This window comes from Oncorhynchus mykiss, chromosome 3, assembly GCF_057628025.1.
Source record: "Oncorhynchus mykiss isolate SJ-2025 chromosome 3, ASM5762802v1, whole genome shotgun sequence".
Classification (NCBI taxonomy): domain Eukaryota; kingdom Metazoa; phylum Chordata; class Actinopteri; order Salmoniformes; family Salmonidae; genus Oncorhynchus; species Oncorhynchus mykiss.
This window is the reverse complement of record NC_143024.1, coordinates 59,794,611-59,812,897: the sequence shown is the minus strand read 5'-3', so window position 1 is coordinate 59,812,897 and position 18,287 is coordinate 59,794,611. Positions and strand designations below refer to the sequence as shown.

General features: G+C 40.4%; 1 protein-coding gene across 1 annotated transcript in view; it reads left to right on the top strand.

Annotated features, from left to right (window-relative positions):
• The window catches only part of kcnh7b (potassium channel, voltage gated eag related subfamily H, member 7b), a 95,671-nt gene extending 85,394 nt beyond the window's left edge, over positions 1 to 10,277 (top strand). Inside the window, exons 14-16 of the mRNA XM_090229712.1 lie at positions 6,355 to 6,511; positions 8,176 to 8,359; positions 9,863 to 10,277. Coding sequence (XP_090085838.1) covers positions 6,355 to 6,511; positions 8,176 to 8,359; positions 9,863 to 9,895 — 374 coding nt within the window. The 3' untranslated portion in view covers positions 9,896 to 10,277. The remainder of the gene's footprint in view (positions 1 to 6,354; positions 6,512 to 8,175; positions 8,360 to 9,862) is intronic.
• The last annotated feature ends 8,010 nt before the right edge of the window (positions 10,278 to 18,287 follow it).

The following is an 18,287-nucleotide window of genomic DNA, read 5'->3' as shown; positions in this document are numbered from 1 at the left end:
TGTGTAATCAAGTCTCCGTATAAATGCACCTGCACTGTGATAGTCTCAGAGGTCCGTTAAAAGCGCAGAGAGCATCATGAAGAACAAGGAACACACCAGGCAGGTCCGAGATACTGTTGTGAAGAAGTTTAAAGCCGGATTTGGATACAAAAAGATTTCCCAAGCTTTAAACATCCCAAGGAGCACTGTGCAAGCGATAATATTGAAATGGAAGGAGTATCAGACCACTGCAAATCTACCAAGACCTGGCCGTCCCTCTAAACTTTCAGCTCATACAAGGAGAAGACTGATCAGAGATGCAGCCAAGAGGCCCATGATCACTCTGGATGAACTGCAGAGATCTACAGCTGAGGTGGGAGACTCTGTCCATAGGACAACAATCAGTCGTATATTGCACAAATCTGGCCTTTATGGAAGAGTGGCAAGAAGAAAGCCATTTCTTAAAGATATCCATAAAAAGTGTCGGTTAAAGTTTGCCACAAGCCACCTGGGAGACACACCAAACATGTGGAAGAAGGTGCTCTGGTCAGATGAAACCAAAATTGAACTTTTTGGCAACAATGCAAAACGTTATGTTTGGCGTAAAAGCAACACAGCTCATCACCCTGAACACACCATCCCCACTGTCAAACATGGTGGTGGCAGCATCATGGTTTTGGCCTGCTTTTCTTCAGCAGGGACAGGGAAGATGGTTAAAATTGATGGGAAGATGGATGGAGTCAAATACAGGACCATTCTGGAAGAAAACCTGATGGAGTCTGCAAAAGACCTGAGACTGGGACGGAGATTTGTCTTCCAACAAGACAATGATCCAAAACATAAAGCAAAATTTAGGTCACAAGGGTCACCACCTTTGTGAAGGCGGAGTACATGGGCCACCTTCCAAACCTTGGGGATAGTAGCAGATATTATCGTCAGGTAAAACCTATGGGTTAATGATTCAGCAATCAGGGGGACAGACAGCTGCAGCAGAAATGGATCAAGCATATCAGCCCCAGTGGATTTGTTTTTACATCAATCTTAAACAAGGCATCTAGCACATCACAGATCGTACATGGTTGAAATTAAACAAAGATTTACTGGAAGTTGACGGGTTTAACGTCGAGTCAGCTAGATGCTGGCAGAGGGAAGAGCAGTCAAATAAACACTCAGATAAAGCACCAATAGCATCCACCATGGCAGCATGAGGGGGTAAATCCCAGCAACAAATAAATGTGTATTCTAGTTTATGGACACATATACAACCAGGAGCTCATATTTCTTGGGAACAGAAATATTTCAAGATTGGGACGCCATGAAATTAAATTCTACATACATAGCCACTCCTCCCCCTTTTTGTAATCTGTCACATCTAAATAGATTATAATAATAAGAGACAACCATTTAATATTTAATGTATAGCCTAATGTTTCGAGAGAAAGAAAGAGACAACAGAAAGAGGAGTGTGTATTTCAGTCTGGGCGTTCCAAAGGCTCCTGCTACATCAGACAAACGTGATTAAAGTTCATTATCAGCCTGTCATTTGTTTCAAATCACAAAAGAGCTGCTCTTACCCACACCAGCATTAATCAATGTACACAGCACGCATTAGCAGTGTGTCTAGCAGAGATAACACCAGAGTTAGCCTGACTACGACCCACTACTTCATTATTTGTTTATTTGTTTGTATCCCCACTAGCTATTGCAGAAGCAGCAGCTACTCTATCTGGGGTATACAAAAAAAAACAATACAGGACAAGTAACAAATCACTGATACACTGATAGACAAGGGCAGTCACGCAAATGTTCAATTACAACTGTATACAAACAATGCAACAACAAAAAATAATACAAACAACACAACAAAATAGTTGTGTGTTAACGCGTCTGTGTGTGCGTGCGTTTGTGTGTGTGTCCGCTCACAGTCCCCGCCGTTCCATGCGATGTTTTTAATCCCTTTTGTAAAGGTAGTTTTGCTGTTTGCTTGAGTAATTGGAGATCGTAGGGAGTTCCATGCGATAATGGCTCTGTATAATACTATGTGTTGCCAGGAATTTGTTTTGGACTTGGTCACTGTGAAGAGACCCCTGGTGGTAGGGCTCGGCATTAATATGTTATATTTACACAAAGCAAGATAACAATGTAGACAGAGCTAAGATTCTCACCAAAGTAGCGCATGCTCTAGGCGATATCAAAAAGTTTTAAGTTGTTTTGGAATAACCCAGAAAGATGGGAGGCTTAAGGTAATAATGAGAGAGATAGAAGAAACAATAGCAAGATATAAAGATCAAATGAGAAATTTGAACAAACCTTACAGCATTATAATACATAAATGATGAATGCATGCGAGGCCAAAAAAAAAACAAACTTCCTTGCCATTGTGAACCAAACGACCAAAAGTCTAATCCTACTAACTGAAATATTATAAAAGCACGAAGACACATTTTAAAGGTATGAAGACTATTTTCCAAACTATTCTAATAATGTGTTTAATTTCCCAAATTTGCATATTTTACATTTGAATAATTATTGAGCAAACAATACCAAGACATTTAAAAGAAATAGGCTACAGCTGAGGAAAACATTTGAAAAGAAATGCGTAGTTGGCCTAGGCTTATTTCCATATTATTCTAGCAATGTGAAACCTACAGTACATACAACGCATGTAGAAACCTAGGCCTAATATGAGAGGAGGATGAGGAAAGAATGTGATTCAGCTTAAAATGTTCCAGTTCTGAAGACAGCATGGTTGCTCTGGAGCCCATGATGATTTATAACCCTTCACAAGACACACATCCAGCGAGACTCGTTGACTGTGTCACTCGTCTACATCTACTCGCTTCGGCATACACAGACAGCCAGATAGGCCTTGCTAAATATTTGGCTCCACTAAATATATTTTGTCAATGTCATGATTCCTCTTCTCCCTCACGTAGAATGCCAGCCAGTCTTCTTGTATTTACTTATTAACTTTTTTTTGGTTCATTATTTTGGATGGTTGCTAGGGGGCGAAAACATTGTCTATGGCAGGTGTGTCAAACTCATTCCATAGAGGGACTAGTGGGTTTTGGTTTTTACATTCAAGACCTAGACAACCAGGTGAGATGAGTTCCTTACTAATCATTGACCTTAATTCATTAATCAAGTACAAGGGAGGAGCAAAAACACTCGGCCCTCCATGGAACGAGTTTGACACGTGATACATGGCAAGAGCAGAAAATGATTTCAGATCCCTCCTATTTACTTCAGTCATATTCAGTCACCCTTTTACTGATGGTGTTACGGATAAGTGACATCAGCTTTCGGACAGGTAAAACATCTATCCTAAGTGGCTAAAAAAAGTTCATGTCAAGCCCTGCCTGGCGGCGTGTCTTGTGGGGTGTTGTGTATGGTTGTCTGAGCTGAATGCTATTTGATAATGCTGACAATCTGGGATTTTCATCACAGTAATATTTCTCATAAAAACTACATGAGAAGCAGTTCATCTCTCATCAACCCTCAACCAGGAAAAACTGGCATGCATGTTGTTGTTAGTTCTGTATATGCAGTTAAGGGCATGGTGTGCAGCTCTGTTTTGAGCCAGCTGCACCTTTGCTAGGTCATTCTTTGCTGCACTTAACCATATTACCAGACTCTAATCAAGATGGGACAAAACCAACAACTAGTACACTTGATTTGTGTAAAAAAAATATGATTTATTTTATAACAGACATACCCCTCCCCAACGTCACAACACCTTTGTTAATATGACTTGACCATGATAATTGACCATCCAATGTTATACCTAGGACTTTAACTTCAATGGTCACACCCTTTATACACAACTCCAGTTGAGGTTTAGGTCTTAGAGAATGTTTTGAACCAACTACAATGCTTTGAATTTTTAGATGTATTTAAGACCAATTTATTATTAATCACCCAATGTGATACTGACTGTAACTCCTCATTTAGAATTTCAGTGAGCTCACTGTCTTTGGGTGCTGACATGTAGAGTGTGGAATCATCCACATTCATAGTCATTCTAGCTTTGTGTAAAACCAGTGGCAAATCATTTGTAAAAATAGAGAAGCGTAACGGCCCAAGGCAACACCCTGAGGAACACCGCACTGTACATATCTGAAGCTTCCATTGAAGAACACTCTGGGTTCTGTTGTATAAATAACTCTCCAACCATGTGATGGCAGTTGATGTAAAGCCACAGCAAGTGAATTTCTTCAATAACAATTTATGATCAATAACATCAAAGGCTGCAATGAAATCCAACAATATTATTATCCATTTATTTTAACCTGTCATCTGAGTTAGTGTGGTACGCATTGAGTGCCCTTATCTACAGTATATGCATGCTGAAAGTCAGTAGTTAACTTGTTCTCTGAAAAATAGCATTATATTTGGTCAAACACGATTCTCTCCGCCAGTTTACTAAAAAACAGGCAGCAAACTGATTGGGTGGCTGTTAGAGCCAGACAAGGGTACTTTACTATTTTTAGGCAGTGGAATTACTTTAGCTTCCTTCCACGTCTGTGGACACACATACTCCTTTAGGCTTAGGTTAAAGATATAGGAAATACAGTCTGCAACCATTCTCAATAGTTTCACACCAAGGTTGTCTATACCTGGTGGCTTCTTATTATTGATGGATAACAATGGTTTTTCCACCTTTCCCACACTAACTTGACTAAATTCATCATTATTCATTATTAGATCTTTTATACAAAACAATATGAGGGTTCACTGTTGAATGTTGTCATTTCACTTCTGGATTAGTCAACTTCACTAGTGAAGTAATCATTGAAATGATTGGCAATATTAAATGCTTTTATTATAAATGACCCATCAACTTCAATGGATAATGGAGATGATTTTGATTTTCTGCCCGTGATATCATTTAAGATACTCCAAAATATTTTTCCCGTTGTGTTTTATGTCATTTATCTTGGTTTGGTAATATTGTTTCTTCTTCCTTTTGTTAAGTTTAGTCCGAAAAGTTCTCCATTTACAGTATGTCAACCAAACAGTTGAGCAGCCTGACTTGTTTACCACCTTTTGCACAAAATCTTTCAACCATACCATTTTTCAAGTCATCATCAATCCATGGGGCTCTAGCAGTTCTCACAGTGAATTTCTTTACAGGTGCATGCTGGTCAACAAAAGAGTCCTGAGAGAACAACATCTAGCATGATCTCTTATAAATTACATACCTTAGGGCCAACCTTTGGCACTTTGGCTTTTGTTGTTATTGCCACAATGTTATGGTCATTGCAGCCAATGGGAACTGATATTACTTTGGAGCAAAGCTCTACAGCATTAGTGATTTATATTATCCATACGAGTGGAAGTCACAGATCCAACACTATTGGTTGAGTGATAACCTGGGTCATAATACAGAGAGGAAGTCAATGTTCAGGTCACCCAGAGCTCTCTGTTAAACATCACACACACTATCAAGCATGGCACACATATTATCCAAATACTGACTGTTAGCACTTGGTGGCCTATAGCAGCACCCCAAAAGAAGAGGATTTAAATGAGGCAGGTGAACTTGCAACCACAACACTTCAACAACATTTGACATGAGATCCTCTCCAAGCTTTACAGGAACATGGCTCTGAACCTATACAGAAACACCTCTCCCATAGGCATTCCTGCCTTTTCTGTAGATGTTATATCCTTGTATTGCTGTATCATCAAAGGAATGATCTAAGTGAGTTTCAGAGATGGCCAGTATATGAATGTCATCCGATGTTAGCAAGTTATTGATTTCATGAACCTTAATTCTAAGGCTACATATATTAATATGGGCTATTCTTATCCCTTTCCTGGGTAGCTTATCAGAAATAGAAATAATATATTTTAAAAAGTTAAATAAAAATTAAAACATTGTTTGGCTAATAGAGTCAGTCAATCAGGAACTTGTAAGTGTGTGCTGTTGAGCTAAAGCTACTGAACCGGAAGCTTGGTTCTCTCACTCCTCCTGAGCTTGTCGTAGCGGATGTAAGCAATGTCCCAACACTCTCTGGTAGCTTTCATAGTTAAGATAAGTTATTTCCGCCTCTGGCACAAATCTTCAGAGAAGTCCTCGTTGAGGAAGATGTTGGTTCCTCTCAAATTCTTGTCTCTCTCCAAAAATGCCATCTTGTCCTTGAAGCTTAGGAACTTGACCTACGTCCCACTATGACATAGAAAACAATTTTGTCTCCTGAAACACTAGCTAGGCAAATAAATTACAAACACAAGGAACAATACACAGCAGATTTTCACCAAAATATTAATAGTGTTCTATTGTACTGGTTGGTTGGTTTAGTGATTACCAGGCTCCTATGCTCTGACCCACATGTGAACTTGTAAAGAATGTGTGTTTCCCTCCCTCGCCAGATGTGTGCAATGACAAATGGGACTGCGAGAAGCCCCAAGACTACCTGGATGAGTCAGCACAATTGCAGGACCTGAGGGGCGAGGATGACGACACCAGTGAAATTACATACGGAGAGGTGGAGCAACGCTTAGATCAGCTCCAAGAGCACTTAAACAGGTAGGCCTGTACTGCACTTAAACAGGTAGCCCTGTACTGCACTTAAACAGGTAGGCCTGTACTGCACTTAAACAGGTAGGCCTGTACTGCACTTAAACAGGTAGGCCTGTACTGCACTTAAACAGGTAGGCCTGTACTGCACTCCTTTGGCCATCTCTGACCTTTACAATGTAATGTCTAACATTCATGGAAATCTAGCTGCAATCCAGGTACAAAGGCCAGTAAACAGATGTGATTTCATAAAGCTCTCGTTTTTCTATTCTGTTTCATGGAGACAATGGAAATTCAGAATGAACATAAAAAAGTAAATTGTTGTTACTGTTGCATTTTGTGAATCCGTCTGGCCCTGCGGCACCTCATGACTGAAATCTATGAATCCCAAATAGACAAGTCACCCAGATTGTGTCTGAAAGTTATTAAACCATACGAAAAATAACAGCACACACTCTCCAACGAATACAAATTCAAACAACATCACAACAAAACTTGTTCCGTGTGCAGTGTTACATTTCAATCCCCATTATTTCCTGAAGCAGTCAAACAGGTTGAGAGGAGAGATAACAACACCTGCACCAGCAGGCTGACGAGAGCAGACAGACAAACAGCAGGTGGTAGTTTTAGCAGGAATAATCACAAAGAATAGGAGACCTCAAATTAAATCTGATATGTCACATCAAATCGAATCAAACTTAATTGAATTTGTCACATGCGCCAAATACAAATACCTTACCGTGAAATGTTTACTTACAAGCCCTTAACCAAAAATTGAGTTAAGAAAAATACGAGTTTTGAAAAATATTGACAAAAAAGGCTAAAGTAAAAAATAAAAGAGAACCAATAAAATAACAATAACGAGGATATATACAGCGGGGACTGGTACCGAGTCAATGTGCGGGGGTACAGGTTAGTCCAGGTCATTGACGTAATATGTACATGTACTGTAGGTAGGAGTAAAGTTACTATGCATAGATCATAGATAATAAACAGTGAGTAGCAGTAGCATAAAAAAAGGGGGGGGGGGGGGGGGTCAATGCAAATTGTCCAGGTAGCCATTTGATTACCTGTTCAGCAGTCTTATGGCTTGGGGGTAGAAGCTGGCGCTCCGGTACCGCTTGCCATGCGGTAGCAGAGAGAACAGTCTGTGACTAGGGTGGCTGGAGTCTTGGACAATTTTTAGGTCCTTCCTCTAACATTCCAGTGATGTACTTGGCCATACGCACTACCCTCTGTAGCGCCTTGCGGTCGGAGGCCGAGCAGTTGCCATACCAGGCGGTGATGGATAGCAGGAGGATATCCATCCATTATTATTATTACAGACAATGTGTGAGTGTGAGGTAGCTAGAAATCCCCTCCACAGACACTGTTACCCCACCCATACTGAATATTCATTATGACTCCTACTAGAGAGAGAGAGCTGATAAAACATGTTCCCATGCCTTTTGATTTCATTGACAACCATGATGATACTGTAAACATAGATCACAAGCTCCCCCTAGTGCTAGAATTTGACATATTCAACGACTGTACAATAAAAACAAAACAGCGATAGCCTAGAGACAGTATAGTTGTTGATTTGTGTTAAACTTATCCCTCCTTAGCCTCCAGTCCCTTATCCCTATAACCAAGAGTAGAAGTTCATTTCTGCCTTCCATCTGTGTTTGCAGATTGGAGTCCCAGATGACATCAGATATTCAGACCATCCTGCAGCTCCTGCAGAGGCAGTCTACCCTGGGACCTCCTGCCTATAGCACTGTGACTGCCAGTCCAGACTATCAAAGGCCTGCAGTTAGGGGTCAGCCAATCGCTGCTTTGACCAGCAGCCATTGCTTCAGCCATTCATCACCACAAGTACGTACTGAACTGTTGATTCCCACAGAACAAACAGACAATGGCAATCAAGGACCAAGACTTTTTAAAAATGGGATTGATATCATATTTGAAAAGTGATGACCGACTCCAAGAGTTCTGAGATACTTTCTAATGGTGGAAGCACACTTATGTTGAAATGTGTGTGTTTGCTCTTATTTATTTTACATTATCAGAGTCCTGAACTTAACTTGGAGAGGAGCCATCAGGAATTCAAAGACTCGGTGTCAGGCTTGGCTTATATGGATGATTCACCCAGAGAGGACAGCCTTACAGTACTACTTGTGCAAAGACACACATACAACAAACCCAACAAGGGGCATCAGCATTCCAAATCTAGGCCAGTCTCAGACCCAGGGCCTCCAAGGCCATAGAGCTACACTACCGGTCAAAAGTTTTAGAACACCTACCCATTCAAGGGTTTTTCTTTGTTTTTACTATTTTCTACATTGTAGAATAGTAATGAAGACATCAAAACTATGAAATAACACATGGAATAATTTAGTAACCAAAAGAAAGTGTTAAACAAATCAAAATATATTTTAAAATTAAGATTCTTCAAATAGCCGCCCTTTGCATTGATGACATATTTGCCCGCTCTTGGCATTCTCTCGACCAGATTCATGAGTTAGTCACCTGGAATGCATTTCAATTAACAGGTGTGCCTTAAAAGTTATTTGTGGAATTTCTTTCCTTCTTAATGCATTTGAGCCAATCAGTTGTGGTGTGACAAGGTAGGGGTGGTATACAGAAGATAGCCCTATTTGGTCCATATTATGGCAAGAACAGCTGAAATAAGCAAAGAGAAATGACAGTCCATCATTACTTTAAGATGTGAAGGTCAGTCAGTACGGAACATTTCAAGAACTTTGAAAGATTCTTTATGTGCAGTCACAAAAACCATCAAGCGCTTTGATGAACCTGGCTCTCATGAGGACCGTCACAGGATGGAAGACCCAGAGTCAGCTATGCTGCAGAGGATAAGTTCATTAGAGTTACCAGCCTCAGAAATTGCAGCCCAAATAAATGCTTCACAGAGTTCAAGAAACAGACACATCTCAACATCAACTGTTCAGAGGAGACTGTGTGAATCAGGCGTTCATGGTCAAATTGCTGCAAAGAAACCACCACTAAAGGACACCAATAATAAGAAGAGACTTGCTTGTGTCAAGAAACACAAGCAATGGACATTAGACCGGTGGAAATTTGTCCTTTGGTCTGGAGTCCAAATTTGAGATTTTTGGTTCCAACCATGGTGTCTTTGTGAGACGCGGTGTGAGAGAAGGGATGATCTCTCCATATGTATTTCCCACCTTAAAGCATGGAGGAGGAGGTGTTATGGTGTGGGGGTGCTTTTGCTGGTGACACTGGGATTTATTTAGAATTCAAGGCACAGTTAACCAGCATGGCTACCACAGAATTCTGCAGTGATACGCCATCCCATCTGGTTTGGACTTAATGGGACTATCATTTGTTTTTCAACAGGACAATGACCCAACACACCTCCAGGCTGTGTAAGGACTATTTTACCAAGAAGGAGAGTGATGCATCGCGGCCTCCACAATCCCCTGACCTCAACCAAATTGAGATGGTTTGGGATGAGTCGGACTGCAGATTGAAGGAAAAGCAGCCAACAAGTGCACAGCATATGTGGGAACTCCTTCAAGACTGTTGGAAAAGCATTCCAGGTGAAGCTGGCTGAGAGAATGCCAAAAGTGTGCAAAGCTGTCATCAAGGCAAAGAGTGGCTGTTTGAAGAATCTGAAATATAAAATATATTTTGATTTGTTTAACACTTCTTTGGTAACTACAAGATTCTATATGCGTTATTTCATAGTTTTGATGTGTTCACTATTATTCTACAATGTAGAAAATAGTAAAAATAAAGAAAAACCCTTGAATGAGTTTGTGTTCTAAAACATTTCACCGGTAGTGTAGATCTCTCCTTTCTGTTTGCCTGTCTTCTCTCTCTGAAGTGACTCAGGGTTTTATTGACTATTTATTGCATTTCAATATGTGAAGTATCTTGTAGTTTTCCTCCTGAAATTATGTGCATCATTAAATATGTACATGGACACCCTTGATGTTACACTGCCAGCAACACAGACACCATACGTGCTTGTTTGGGTAGATAGGCTAATGTGCCTAACTGGGAGTGTTATTGTTGCATGGTAGCTTTGAGTCATACTCCTGACAAGCAAGTGCGATGTTGGAATGTTCACAAGGCAGTACATTGGTTTTCACCTTAGTATGTTAAACAATTTTGCACTTCTTATTTGAACCAAAAGTAGCATACAATATAATCTATGATAATGGCATTGTCTGTATACTTCTGACTTTTTTGTTTGAGATTATAGTTTTACTAAATTATTATGCATACATAGTATTACAGTGCCTTGCATAAGTATTCACATTTATTCTGTTACAACCTGTAATTAAAATGGATTTAATTAGGAGTGGGGGGAAAAATGTACAAAGAACAAATGGAAAAGTCTTGATTGCATAAGTATTCACCCCCTTTGCTGTGACACCTCTAAATAAACTCTGGTGTTATAAAAAATAATCCCAAATCTTGAACAACCCCTGGAGGCCGTCTACCAAAACTCAGTGACCGGGTAAGGAGGGCATTAATCAGAGATGCAACCAAGAGGCCACTGGTAACTCTGAAGGAGCTGGAGAGAGCCACAGCTGAGATGGGAGAAACAATCCATGTGACAACTATCACCCGGATGCTTCACAAAGCTGGGCTTTATGGGAGAGTGGCGAGAAGAAAGCCATTGCTGAAAAAAACTATTTCAAATGCCATTTGGTAGACACCGCAAACATGTTGAAAGGGGCTCTTAAACTTTTTGGCCTTAGAGCAAAGCGCTATGTGTGGCGCAAAGCCAACACTTCTCATTACGTTGAAGCATAGTGGTGGCAGCATCATGTTATGGGGATGCTTTTCATCGGCAGGGACTGGGAAACTGGCCAGGAATGGGGGCAAGTTGGATGGAGCCAAATTAATGGAAATTCTAGAGGAAAACCTGTTTCAGTCTGCTAGAGACCTGGGACTGGGGCAGAGGTTCACCTTCCAGCAGGACAATGACCCTAAACACACAGCCAAAGCTACACTTACAACTGCAAGTCTCTTGGGGTATGTCTCTTTAAGCTTGGCACATCACACACATTCTCAATTGGGCTTTGACCAGGCCATTCCAAGACATTTAAATGTTTTCCTTTAAACCACTCTCGTGTTACCTTAGCAGTATGCATAGAGTCATTGTCCTACTGGAAGGTGAACCTCCGTCACGGTCTCAAATTTCTGGAAAACTGAAACAGGTTTCCCTCAAGAATTTCCCTGTATTTAGCGCCATCCATCATTCCTTCAATTCTGACCAGGTTCCTAGTCCCTGCCAATGAAAGACATCCCCACAGCATGATGCTGCCACCACCATGCTTCACTGTGGGGATGGTGTTCTCGGGGTGATGTTGGGCTTGGGTTTGCGCCAGATATAGCTTTGTCCTTGATGGCCAAAAAGCTCAATTGTTGTCTCGTCTGACCAGAGTACCTTCTTCCATATATTTGGGCAGTCTCCTTTTGGCAAACACCAAACGTGTTTGCTTATTTTTTTCTTTAAGCAATGGCTTTTTTCTGGCCACTCTTCCCAGCTCTGTGGAGTGTACGACTTAAAGTGGTCCTATGGAGAGATACTCCAATCTCCGCTGTGAAGCTTTGCAGCTCCTTCAGGGTTATTGTTGGTCACTTTGCCCTCCTTGCCTGGTCCGTGAGTTTTGGTGGGCGGCCCTCTCTTGGCAGGTTTGTTGTGGTGCCATATTCTTTCAATTTTTTTATATTGGATTTAATGGTGCTCTTTGGGATGTTCAAAGTTTCTGATATTTTTTTTTATAACCCAATCCTGATCTGTAATACTCCACAACTTTGTTCCTGACCTGTTTGGAGAGCTCCTTAGTCTTCATGGTGCTGCTTGCCTTTCAGAACAGGTGTGTGTATATATACTGAGATCATGTGACAGATCATGTGACACTTAGATTGCACACATGTGAACTTTATTTAACTAATTATGAGACTTCTGAAGGTAATTGTTTGCACCAGATCTTATTTAGGGGATTCACAGCAAAGGGGGTGAATACATATGCACACACCACCTTTCAGTTTTTTACTTTGTAGAATTTTTAAAAATACGTTTTTTTTTTTTTTTTTCACCAATTTGGACTATTTTGTGTATGTCCATTACATGAAATCCAAATAAAAATCCATCTAAATTGCACGTTGTAATGCAACAAAATAGGAAAAACACCAAGGGGGATGAATACTTTTGCAAGGCACTGTATGCAAGGCATAATGTTATGTAACACATGGAGAGACAAATGTTAGCTTATCAATAGGCCCATGAGATATAAATGGGGTATTGTGCCTATAACTAAATCCAAATATCAAATCAGTATGTTTATGTAGCCTACATACTGCACATTCTCATCAACAAAATCACATTGTTTTCCAGTGTATTCTGTTATCATAGACATTGATATAACGTATTATATCTGCACATTAATATAACATATTATAGGAAAGACATGTAAGAAAAAATATCTTTCTTATTTTTATTTGTTAAGAAATATACTGTATTATTAAAGGATGGGGTGCAATTGAAATGTTAGTGGTAGGTAGCATATGTTTTTCCTGAAGCTACGGGTGCAATAAAATGAAAACAAACATTTAGGAAACTTTTGAAGAACTTTCAAATGACTGACCTTTTTTCTACAAAGATTTGTCCACCACATATTTTCGTGGGGACATGTTTTTTGCACTAAAGGCTGCTTGAATACTCAGCAGTGCAATTATTTTGTCTCATGCATGTATTTAGAATCCAGTACGTTATCAATGTTGTACTACAGTATTTAAAACATATGGCATTACAAATGCCCTTGCTTTCTCTTCAATTTAAAGTCATGAAGACAAGACAGTATAATGTGCATGTCCACGGGACTAAAACGTAAAAGAAGTGGAAGGATTTTGGTTCCATGATTACTGTATTAAAATGATAGAATGAGTGTCACAGAAGTCCATTCCCAAGTAAAGACACATACCAGAGTAACAGGCAGTAAATATATGCTCACAATATTCCAACTAATTCATGTGTTTATTTTTACATTGATTATGTGAGCTGTTACCTAAAGTGAACATTCCCTTAAATGAGTAGCCTAGTTATTGTATTGTATTGTATTGTATGGCAAGTAAATACGTGGTAAAGGCCTTAGTAAGCTTTTGCGTAAATTGGCCGGATTTACACACACACTAGAGGGATAGGGAAACATTAATGTATTGGTCTAGTTTTCACATATGTTTTTGATGCATTTTCACTTGTACACTCACCTAAACATGATTGGAATGTTTCTGGTCTAAAGGGATTACAGATTTAAAAAATGCACGGAATACAATTGATTTAGTTAATTACCTTGTCTATTTTATGGAATAAAAAGTATATTGAATACAATGTCAAGTGTACCAAGTCTTTTATGTATATTTATTTAATGGATGGTAATCATCAATACACATCAACTGTCCTATGCAGCTAATGAACAGGAATTCAAAACATACTGTAATGTGTTTTTCTAGGAACTCACATGTAGGCCCTATTTGGTAAAACAACGACCAAAAGGCCTGCGACATGAAAGCCAGGGAACTGTTTATTGGACAGGACAGATGTCTCAACACAGTCAATTGAGACTGAAGCTAGCCTAGCTCTAGCTCTCAAGAACCCAACGGGGCCCAGGGGGCTTATAGCGGTCCCCCTTTTGGGTTCCCAGCTGAACATATGGATCACAGCTGGCTCCATGTGAACTACAATCCCGACGCTCTGTTTTAACATTAAGAAACATTAGTAATCCTCGCTTGCAATACGGTTTTGGAAACATTTGGAATATAACTTTCGTACCAGCAAGAAATTATATTTTATACACAAAAGATACACTTACTGCACGCAATTTATCAAAGTTGCACCTGGCTGACTTCAGACACCACCTCCAGCCGAGGTAGGCATGACACAACCTCTCACCTTGCACTCGCATTTCCATTGGACCATTCCATTCCACATTTTTGATGTTTTTCAAAGTACAGCAGGGTGCAACTTTGCTAAACTGCGTACAGTAAGTGTATCTGACTTGGAGGTGGAATCAGGGGAACCCATTGAGGTCAGAAAGGGCAGGAAAAGGGCAGGAAAAAATTAAGAAAGTGGAGCATATTAAGCATAAATATGGATTACTGCAGAAGGAAATTTAGCATGACGAGAGTAAGGATTCATTAACTGCGGTGGCAGGTGCGGTGAGTTTGAGCCTCGTCCCGATGGTGATCAAGATGTTTTTTTGCCCAGTGGGAGTGTGATTTTTGGAGAGAATGGATCCTTGCCTTCTGACCGATCCATATGTGGTGTCAGATTGGGTGGAGAAGAGCTTGGGGAATGTTGGCTCGGTGAAAGTTACTCAACATGGAATCGTGTAGATTTTTTGTGTTTCTGCTGTCCAGAGGGACCGTGCGCTCCGCTCCACATGACTGGGGACAATAACTGTGACTTGCTTTCCTCTCCGGAAAGGAGTGATAACTGGAGTAGCGTTAAGTGTTTAGGAGAGCCAACTGAAGATGAAGTTGTCCGGTGTCTGTGACGACCTCTGTTTGGTGTGAAGCAGACCCGGTGGAGAGCATGGTGAAAGAGAGAAGACACTGTCTATGCTACTGAGTTTTGTTGCAGCATTTGTACCAGATAACGTCAAGTTAGGATGTGTCTGTTATTGCATGAGAGATTTTGTCCCGCACCCATTACAGTGTTTTAGGTGTCAAGCTTATGGTCATGTTGCAGCAGTGTGTAGGAGGGAGATTCCTAGATGTGAGAAGTGTGCAGGAGGACATGTGATAAAGGTTTGTGTAGTATACTGTAGGTGTAAAACGTTGTGTGTAAACTGTAGGGATGTCCAAGGTACTGGAGATCAGAGGTGTCCAGTGAAAGAAAGGCAGGTTGAGGTTGCCAGGATCAGAGCAGTGCAGAAGGTGTCGTATGCTGAGGCAGAGAAGAGACAAGTAGATGAAGATGGGTCCAGGGTAAGGCATCCTAATAGGATCCCTGTGAGTAGGCCAAGGTCAATATAGAGTGATAGGAATAACATGTGCTTTAGTAAGGTTGGTTTTTGGCATACATGGCCATGGTTGTCAACTGTATAGCTGGAATGGAACATAAATCAGAGAGGATAGATGTTGTGGTGGCAGCTGCAGAGACGTACTTGGGTGTACGAGATTTTACTGCAGACGAGTTAGGTGTTTTGAAAAATAGTGCCCCGTCCTCCCAGGCTGCTGGCCTGGTGTAGGATCAGATAGGGCAGAAGTAATGGAAAAGTGATGAGGTTTTAATGTGTGTAGGGTTAGTTGGTAGGGACATTTTTTCACAAAGTGTCATGAATTCATACTACAGAATAGTAGTCTGATACACAGCCAATACAGTAGGTGGCAGCATGCACCTTAACATATTTGTTTGCGAACCGCCATTATACCAATGAAGAAGAAGCTGTCAGTGTAGCTAGCTAGCATCCTAGCCTTATCAAGCTAAGTAATGTTTTCTGTTGTTGCTACACCTTATTCAAAAGATTAGTCAGCTGGGCTATGGCTGGTTCTGGTGCTGGATTTGCCATAGGTATGTAGGGAAAACTCCACCACAGATGTACTGGGGAAACCAGTATCTTTGACTTTTCAATCTATTGTTATCTCCAAAGTTTTGTCATCTTCCATAAATTGCGGGCTCGCGAATCCGCCATGGAAATAGAAAGAATAAGATGGTAATATGGATAGCCTAACTATTGAATGGTTTGTACTAGAGACACGTTTTTCTATATTGTAATGCAAACTTTGGTAGGCTCATGAGGATGGATGTGAAATGATAGGCTACAATGAATTTGCTCATAATGCATGCAGCAAATGATATATAACAACAGCAGCACCCTGAACGCATCATCCACGAAACACCAATACTTGATGTAACAGCACATTTTTACATAGATAAACAAGTTTGTGGAATCTTCTTTCATGGGTGACTTTTCGTTATAGGATAGAAACTTGTGATTTTTAGCCGCACCGATCAAAGCAGTGGAGCGTGATCAAAATCATTAATCTTGGGGCAACGGTGAACGGGTTCCAAAATGTATTCCATTTATACAATTTTAATATAGTTGTTTAAAACACACTAGAACAAAAATAAGTGAAACTTTACAAATGATCCAATGGATTATGATAATTTGCTGGTAAAAAAAAGCGGAGGTGCAAAAACATAAGTTCGCACCCTCTATTTTAATTTGCTCCATGGCTCAGGCAGCCAAGTGCAGCTAGAGACGGAAGACAACGCAAGACACACCCAATCGCTGTTTTTTTTCTGGTCCAATGAAAGTCAATGAACTAAGTAGACCAGAACCAGCTGCTATTGCTTTGGTGTCTATGGAAAACACACCCCGTTAAGTAGATCAGAACTGAACATCTTTCAATGTGATTAACGGCCTGTGTGAACAATCTTCATTGATCCACCCTCTTTGCTGGAGCCAAAGATGGTATATTATGTTGCTCAGCTCAGTTGCAACTTGCGAATTTTGCAGGTGTTTCTGATTAATTAACAATGCCATGCTGGTGGGTGATACTGTACCATTGAAATAAAACCCAGCCCTGACAGGAAAGTATGCTAAAAATAATTTACACGTCATTTCAAAGGAAAAGACACGTCAAGTACAAATTTCACGAAGCAGGCAGTTCGTTTTTTGTCACGAGATCAAATAGTGGATAGTGGATTTATATTGGTGTGGGCGTTTTAACACAAGACAAACAATTAACTGACTAGAGTGGAAATTACAATTGAGTCCAAAGAGGATATATGAATATAAAAAGTATTCCCTCGTTATGTTAAGATCACAACTTACTTATCTTATGAGCACGACATAACAAAAGTTGTTTTGTCAAGATCACAAGACAATTTTCTTGATATCATGACATGACAAAATAGATTTTGTCGAGATCACAAAATAATAAAAAGTATCAGTAGGGTAGCCTAGTGGTTAGAGTGTTGGACCGGAAGGTTGCAAGTTCAAACCCCCGAGCTGACAAGGTACAAATCTGTCGTTAAGTCAGGATTTTGCTTTGTAAGCTGTTTCATAGCTAAAGCTCTTTGCAGGCTGACAAAGCCCTGCCAGTGCTGATGCATATGATCCAGAGTGGGTGAGCTCTATTCCTGGTAGGCTGATCAGATTCAATAGCAGCCTCAGAGGCTAATGTCAGGATGCTGCCTTGTAGGCTGTTTCAAATGTAAGGCTCCTTGCAGACAGCCTACAAGGCAGCATCCTTATTTATCTGCTATTGAATCTGATCAGCCTGACAGAAATAGAGCGCATCCACTCTTGACCGTGTGGCTGCTATTGAATCTGATTAAGATCTGAGGCTGAAATTGAATCTGATCAGCATGTCAGGAATGGAGCTCACCCACCTTGTAAATGTAAATATTATCCATAAAACATTAAATGTCCCTTACAATTATTCATATATAAGTTATGCAAGCCAACAACCAGCATATATAACAAGCTAGCTAGCTATCTAGCTAACTAAATAGCTAGCTAGCTTGCTCACTCACAAGACTATCCAAGTTAGCTATGTTTGCTTGCATGTGATTGTCTGTGGTCTTGGGATGGCACACTGGGAGACAGGGCTACTTGTCAGGCATCGTTCAGGGCTTAAATGCCCCACGGGGGCTTATCCCCCCAGCTCTTAGTTTAAGGTAAGGGACATTTAGCTTGCTAACAATCAAATTTATGAACTGATAATGAGCTCCAAACACAAATGAAGGCATGATGTTAGCATGAAATGTACCATCTCTAAATGGGCTCTGTCG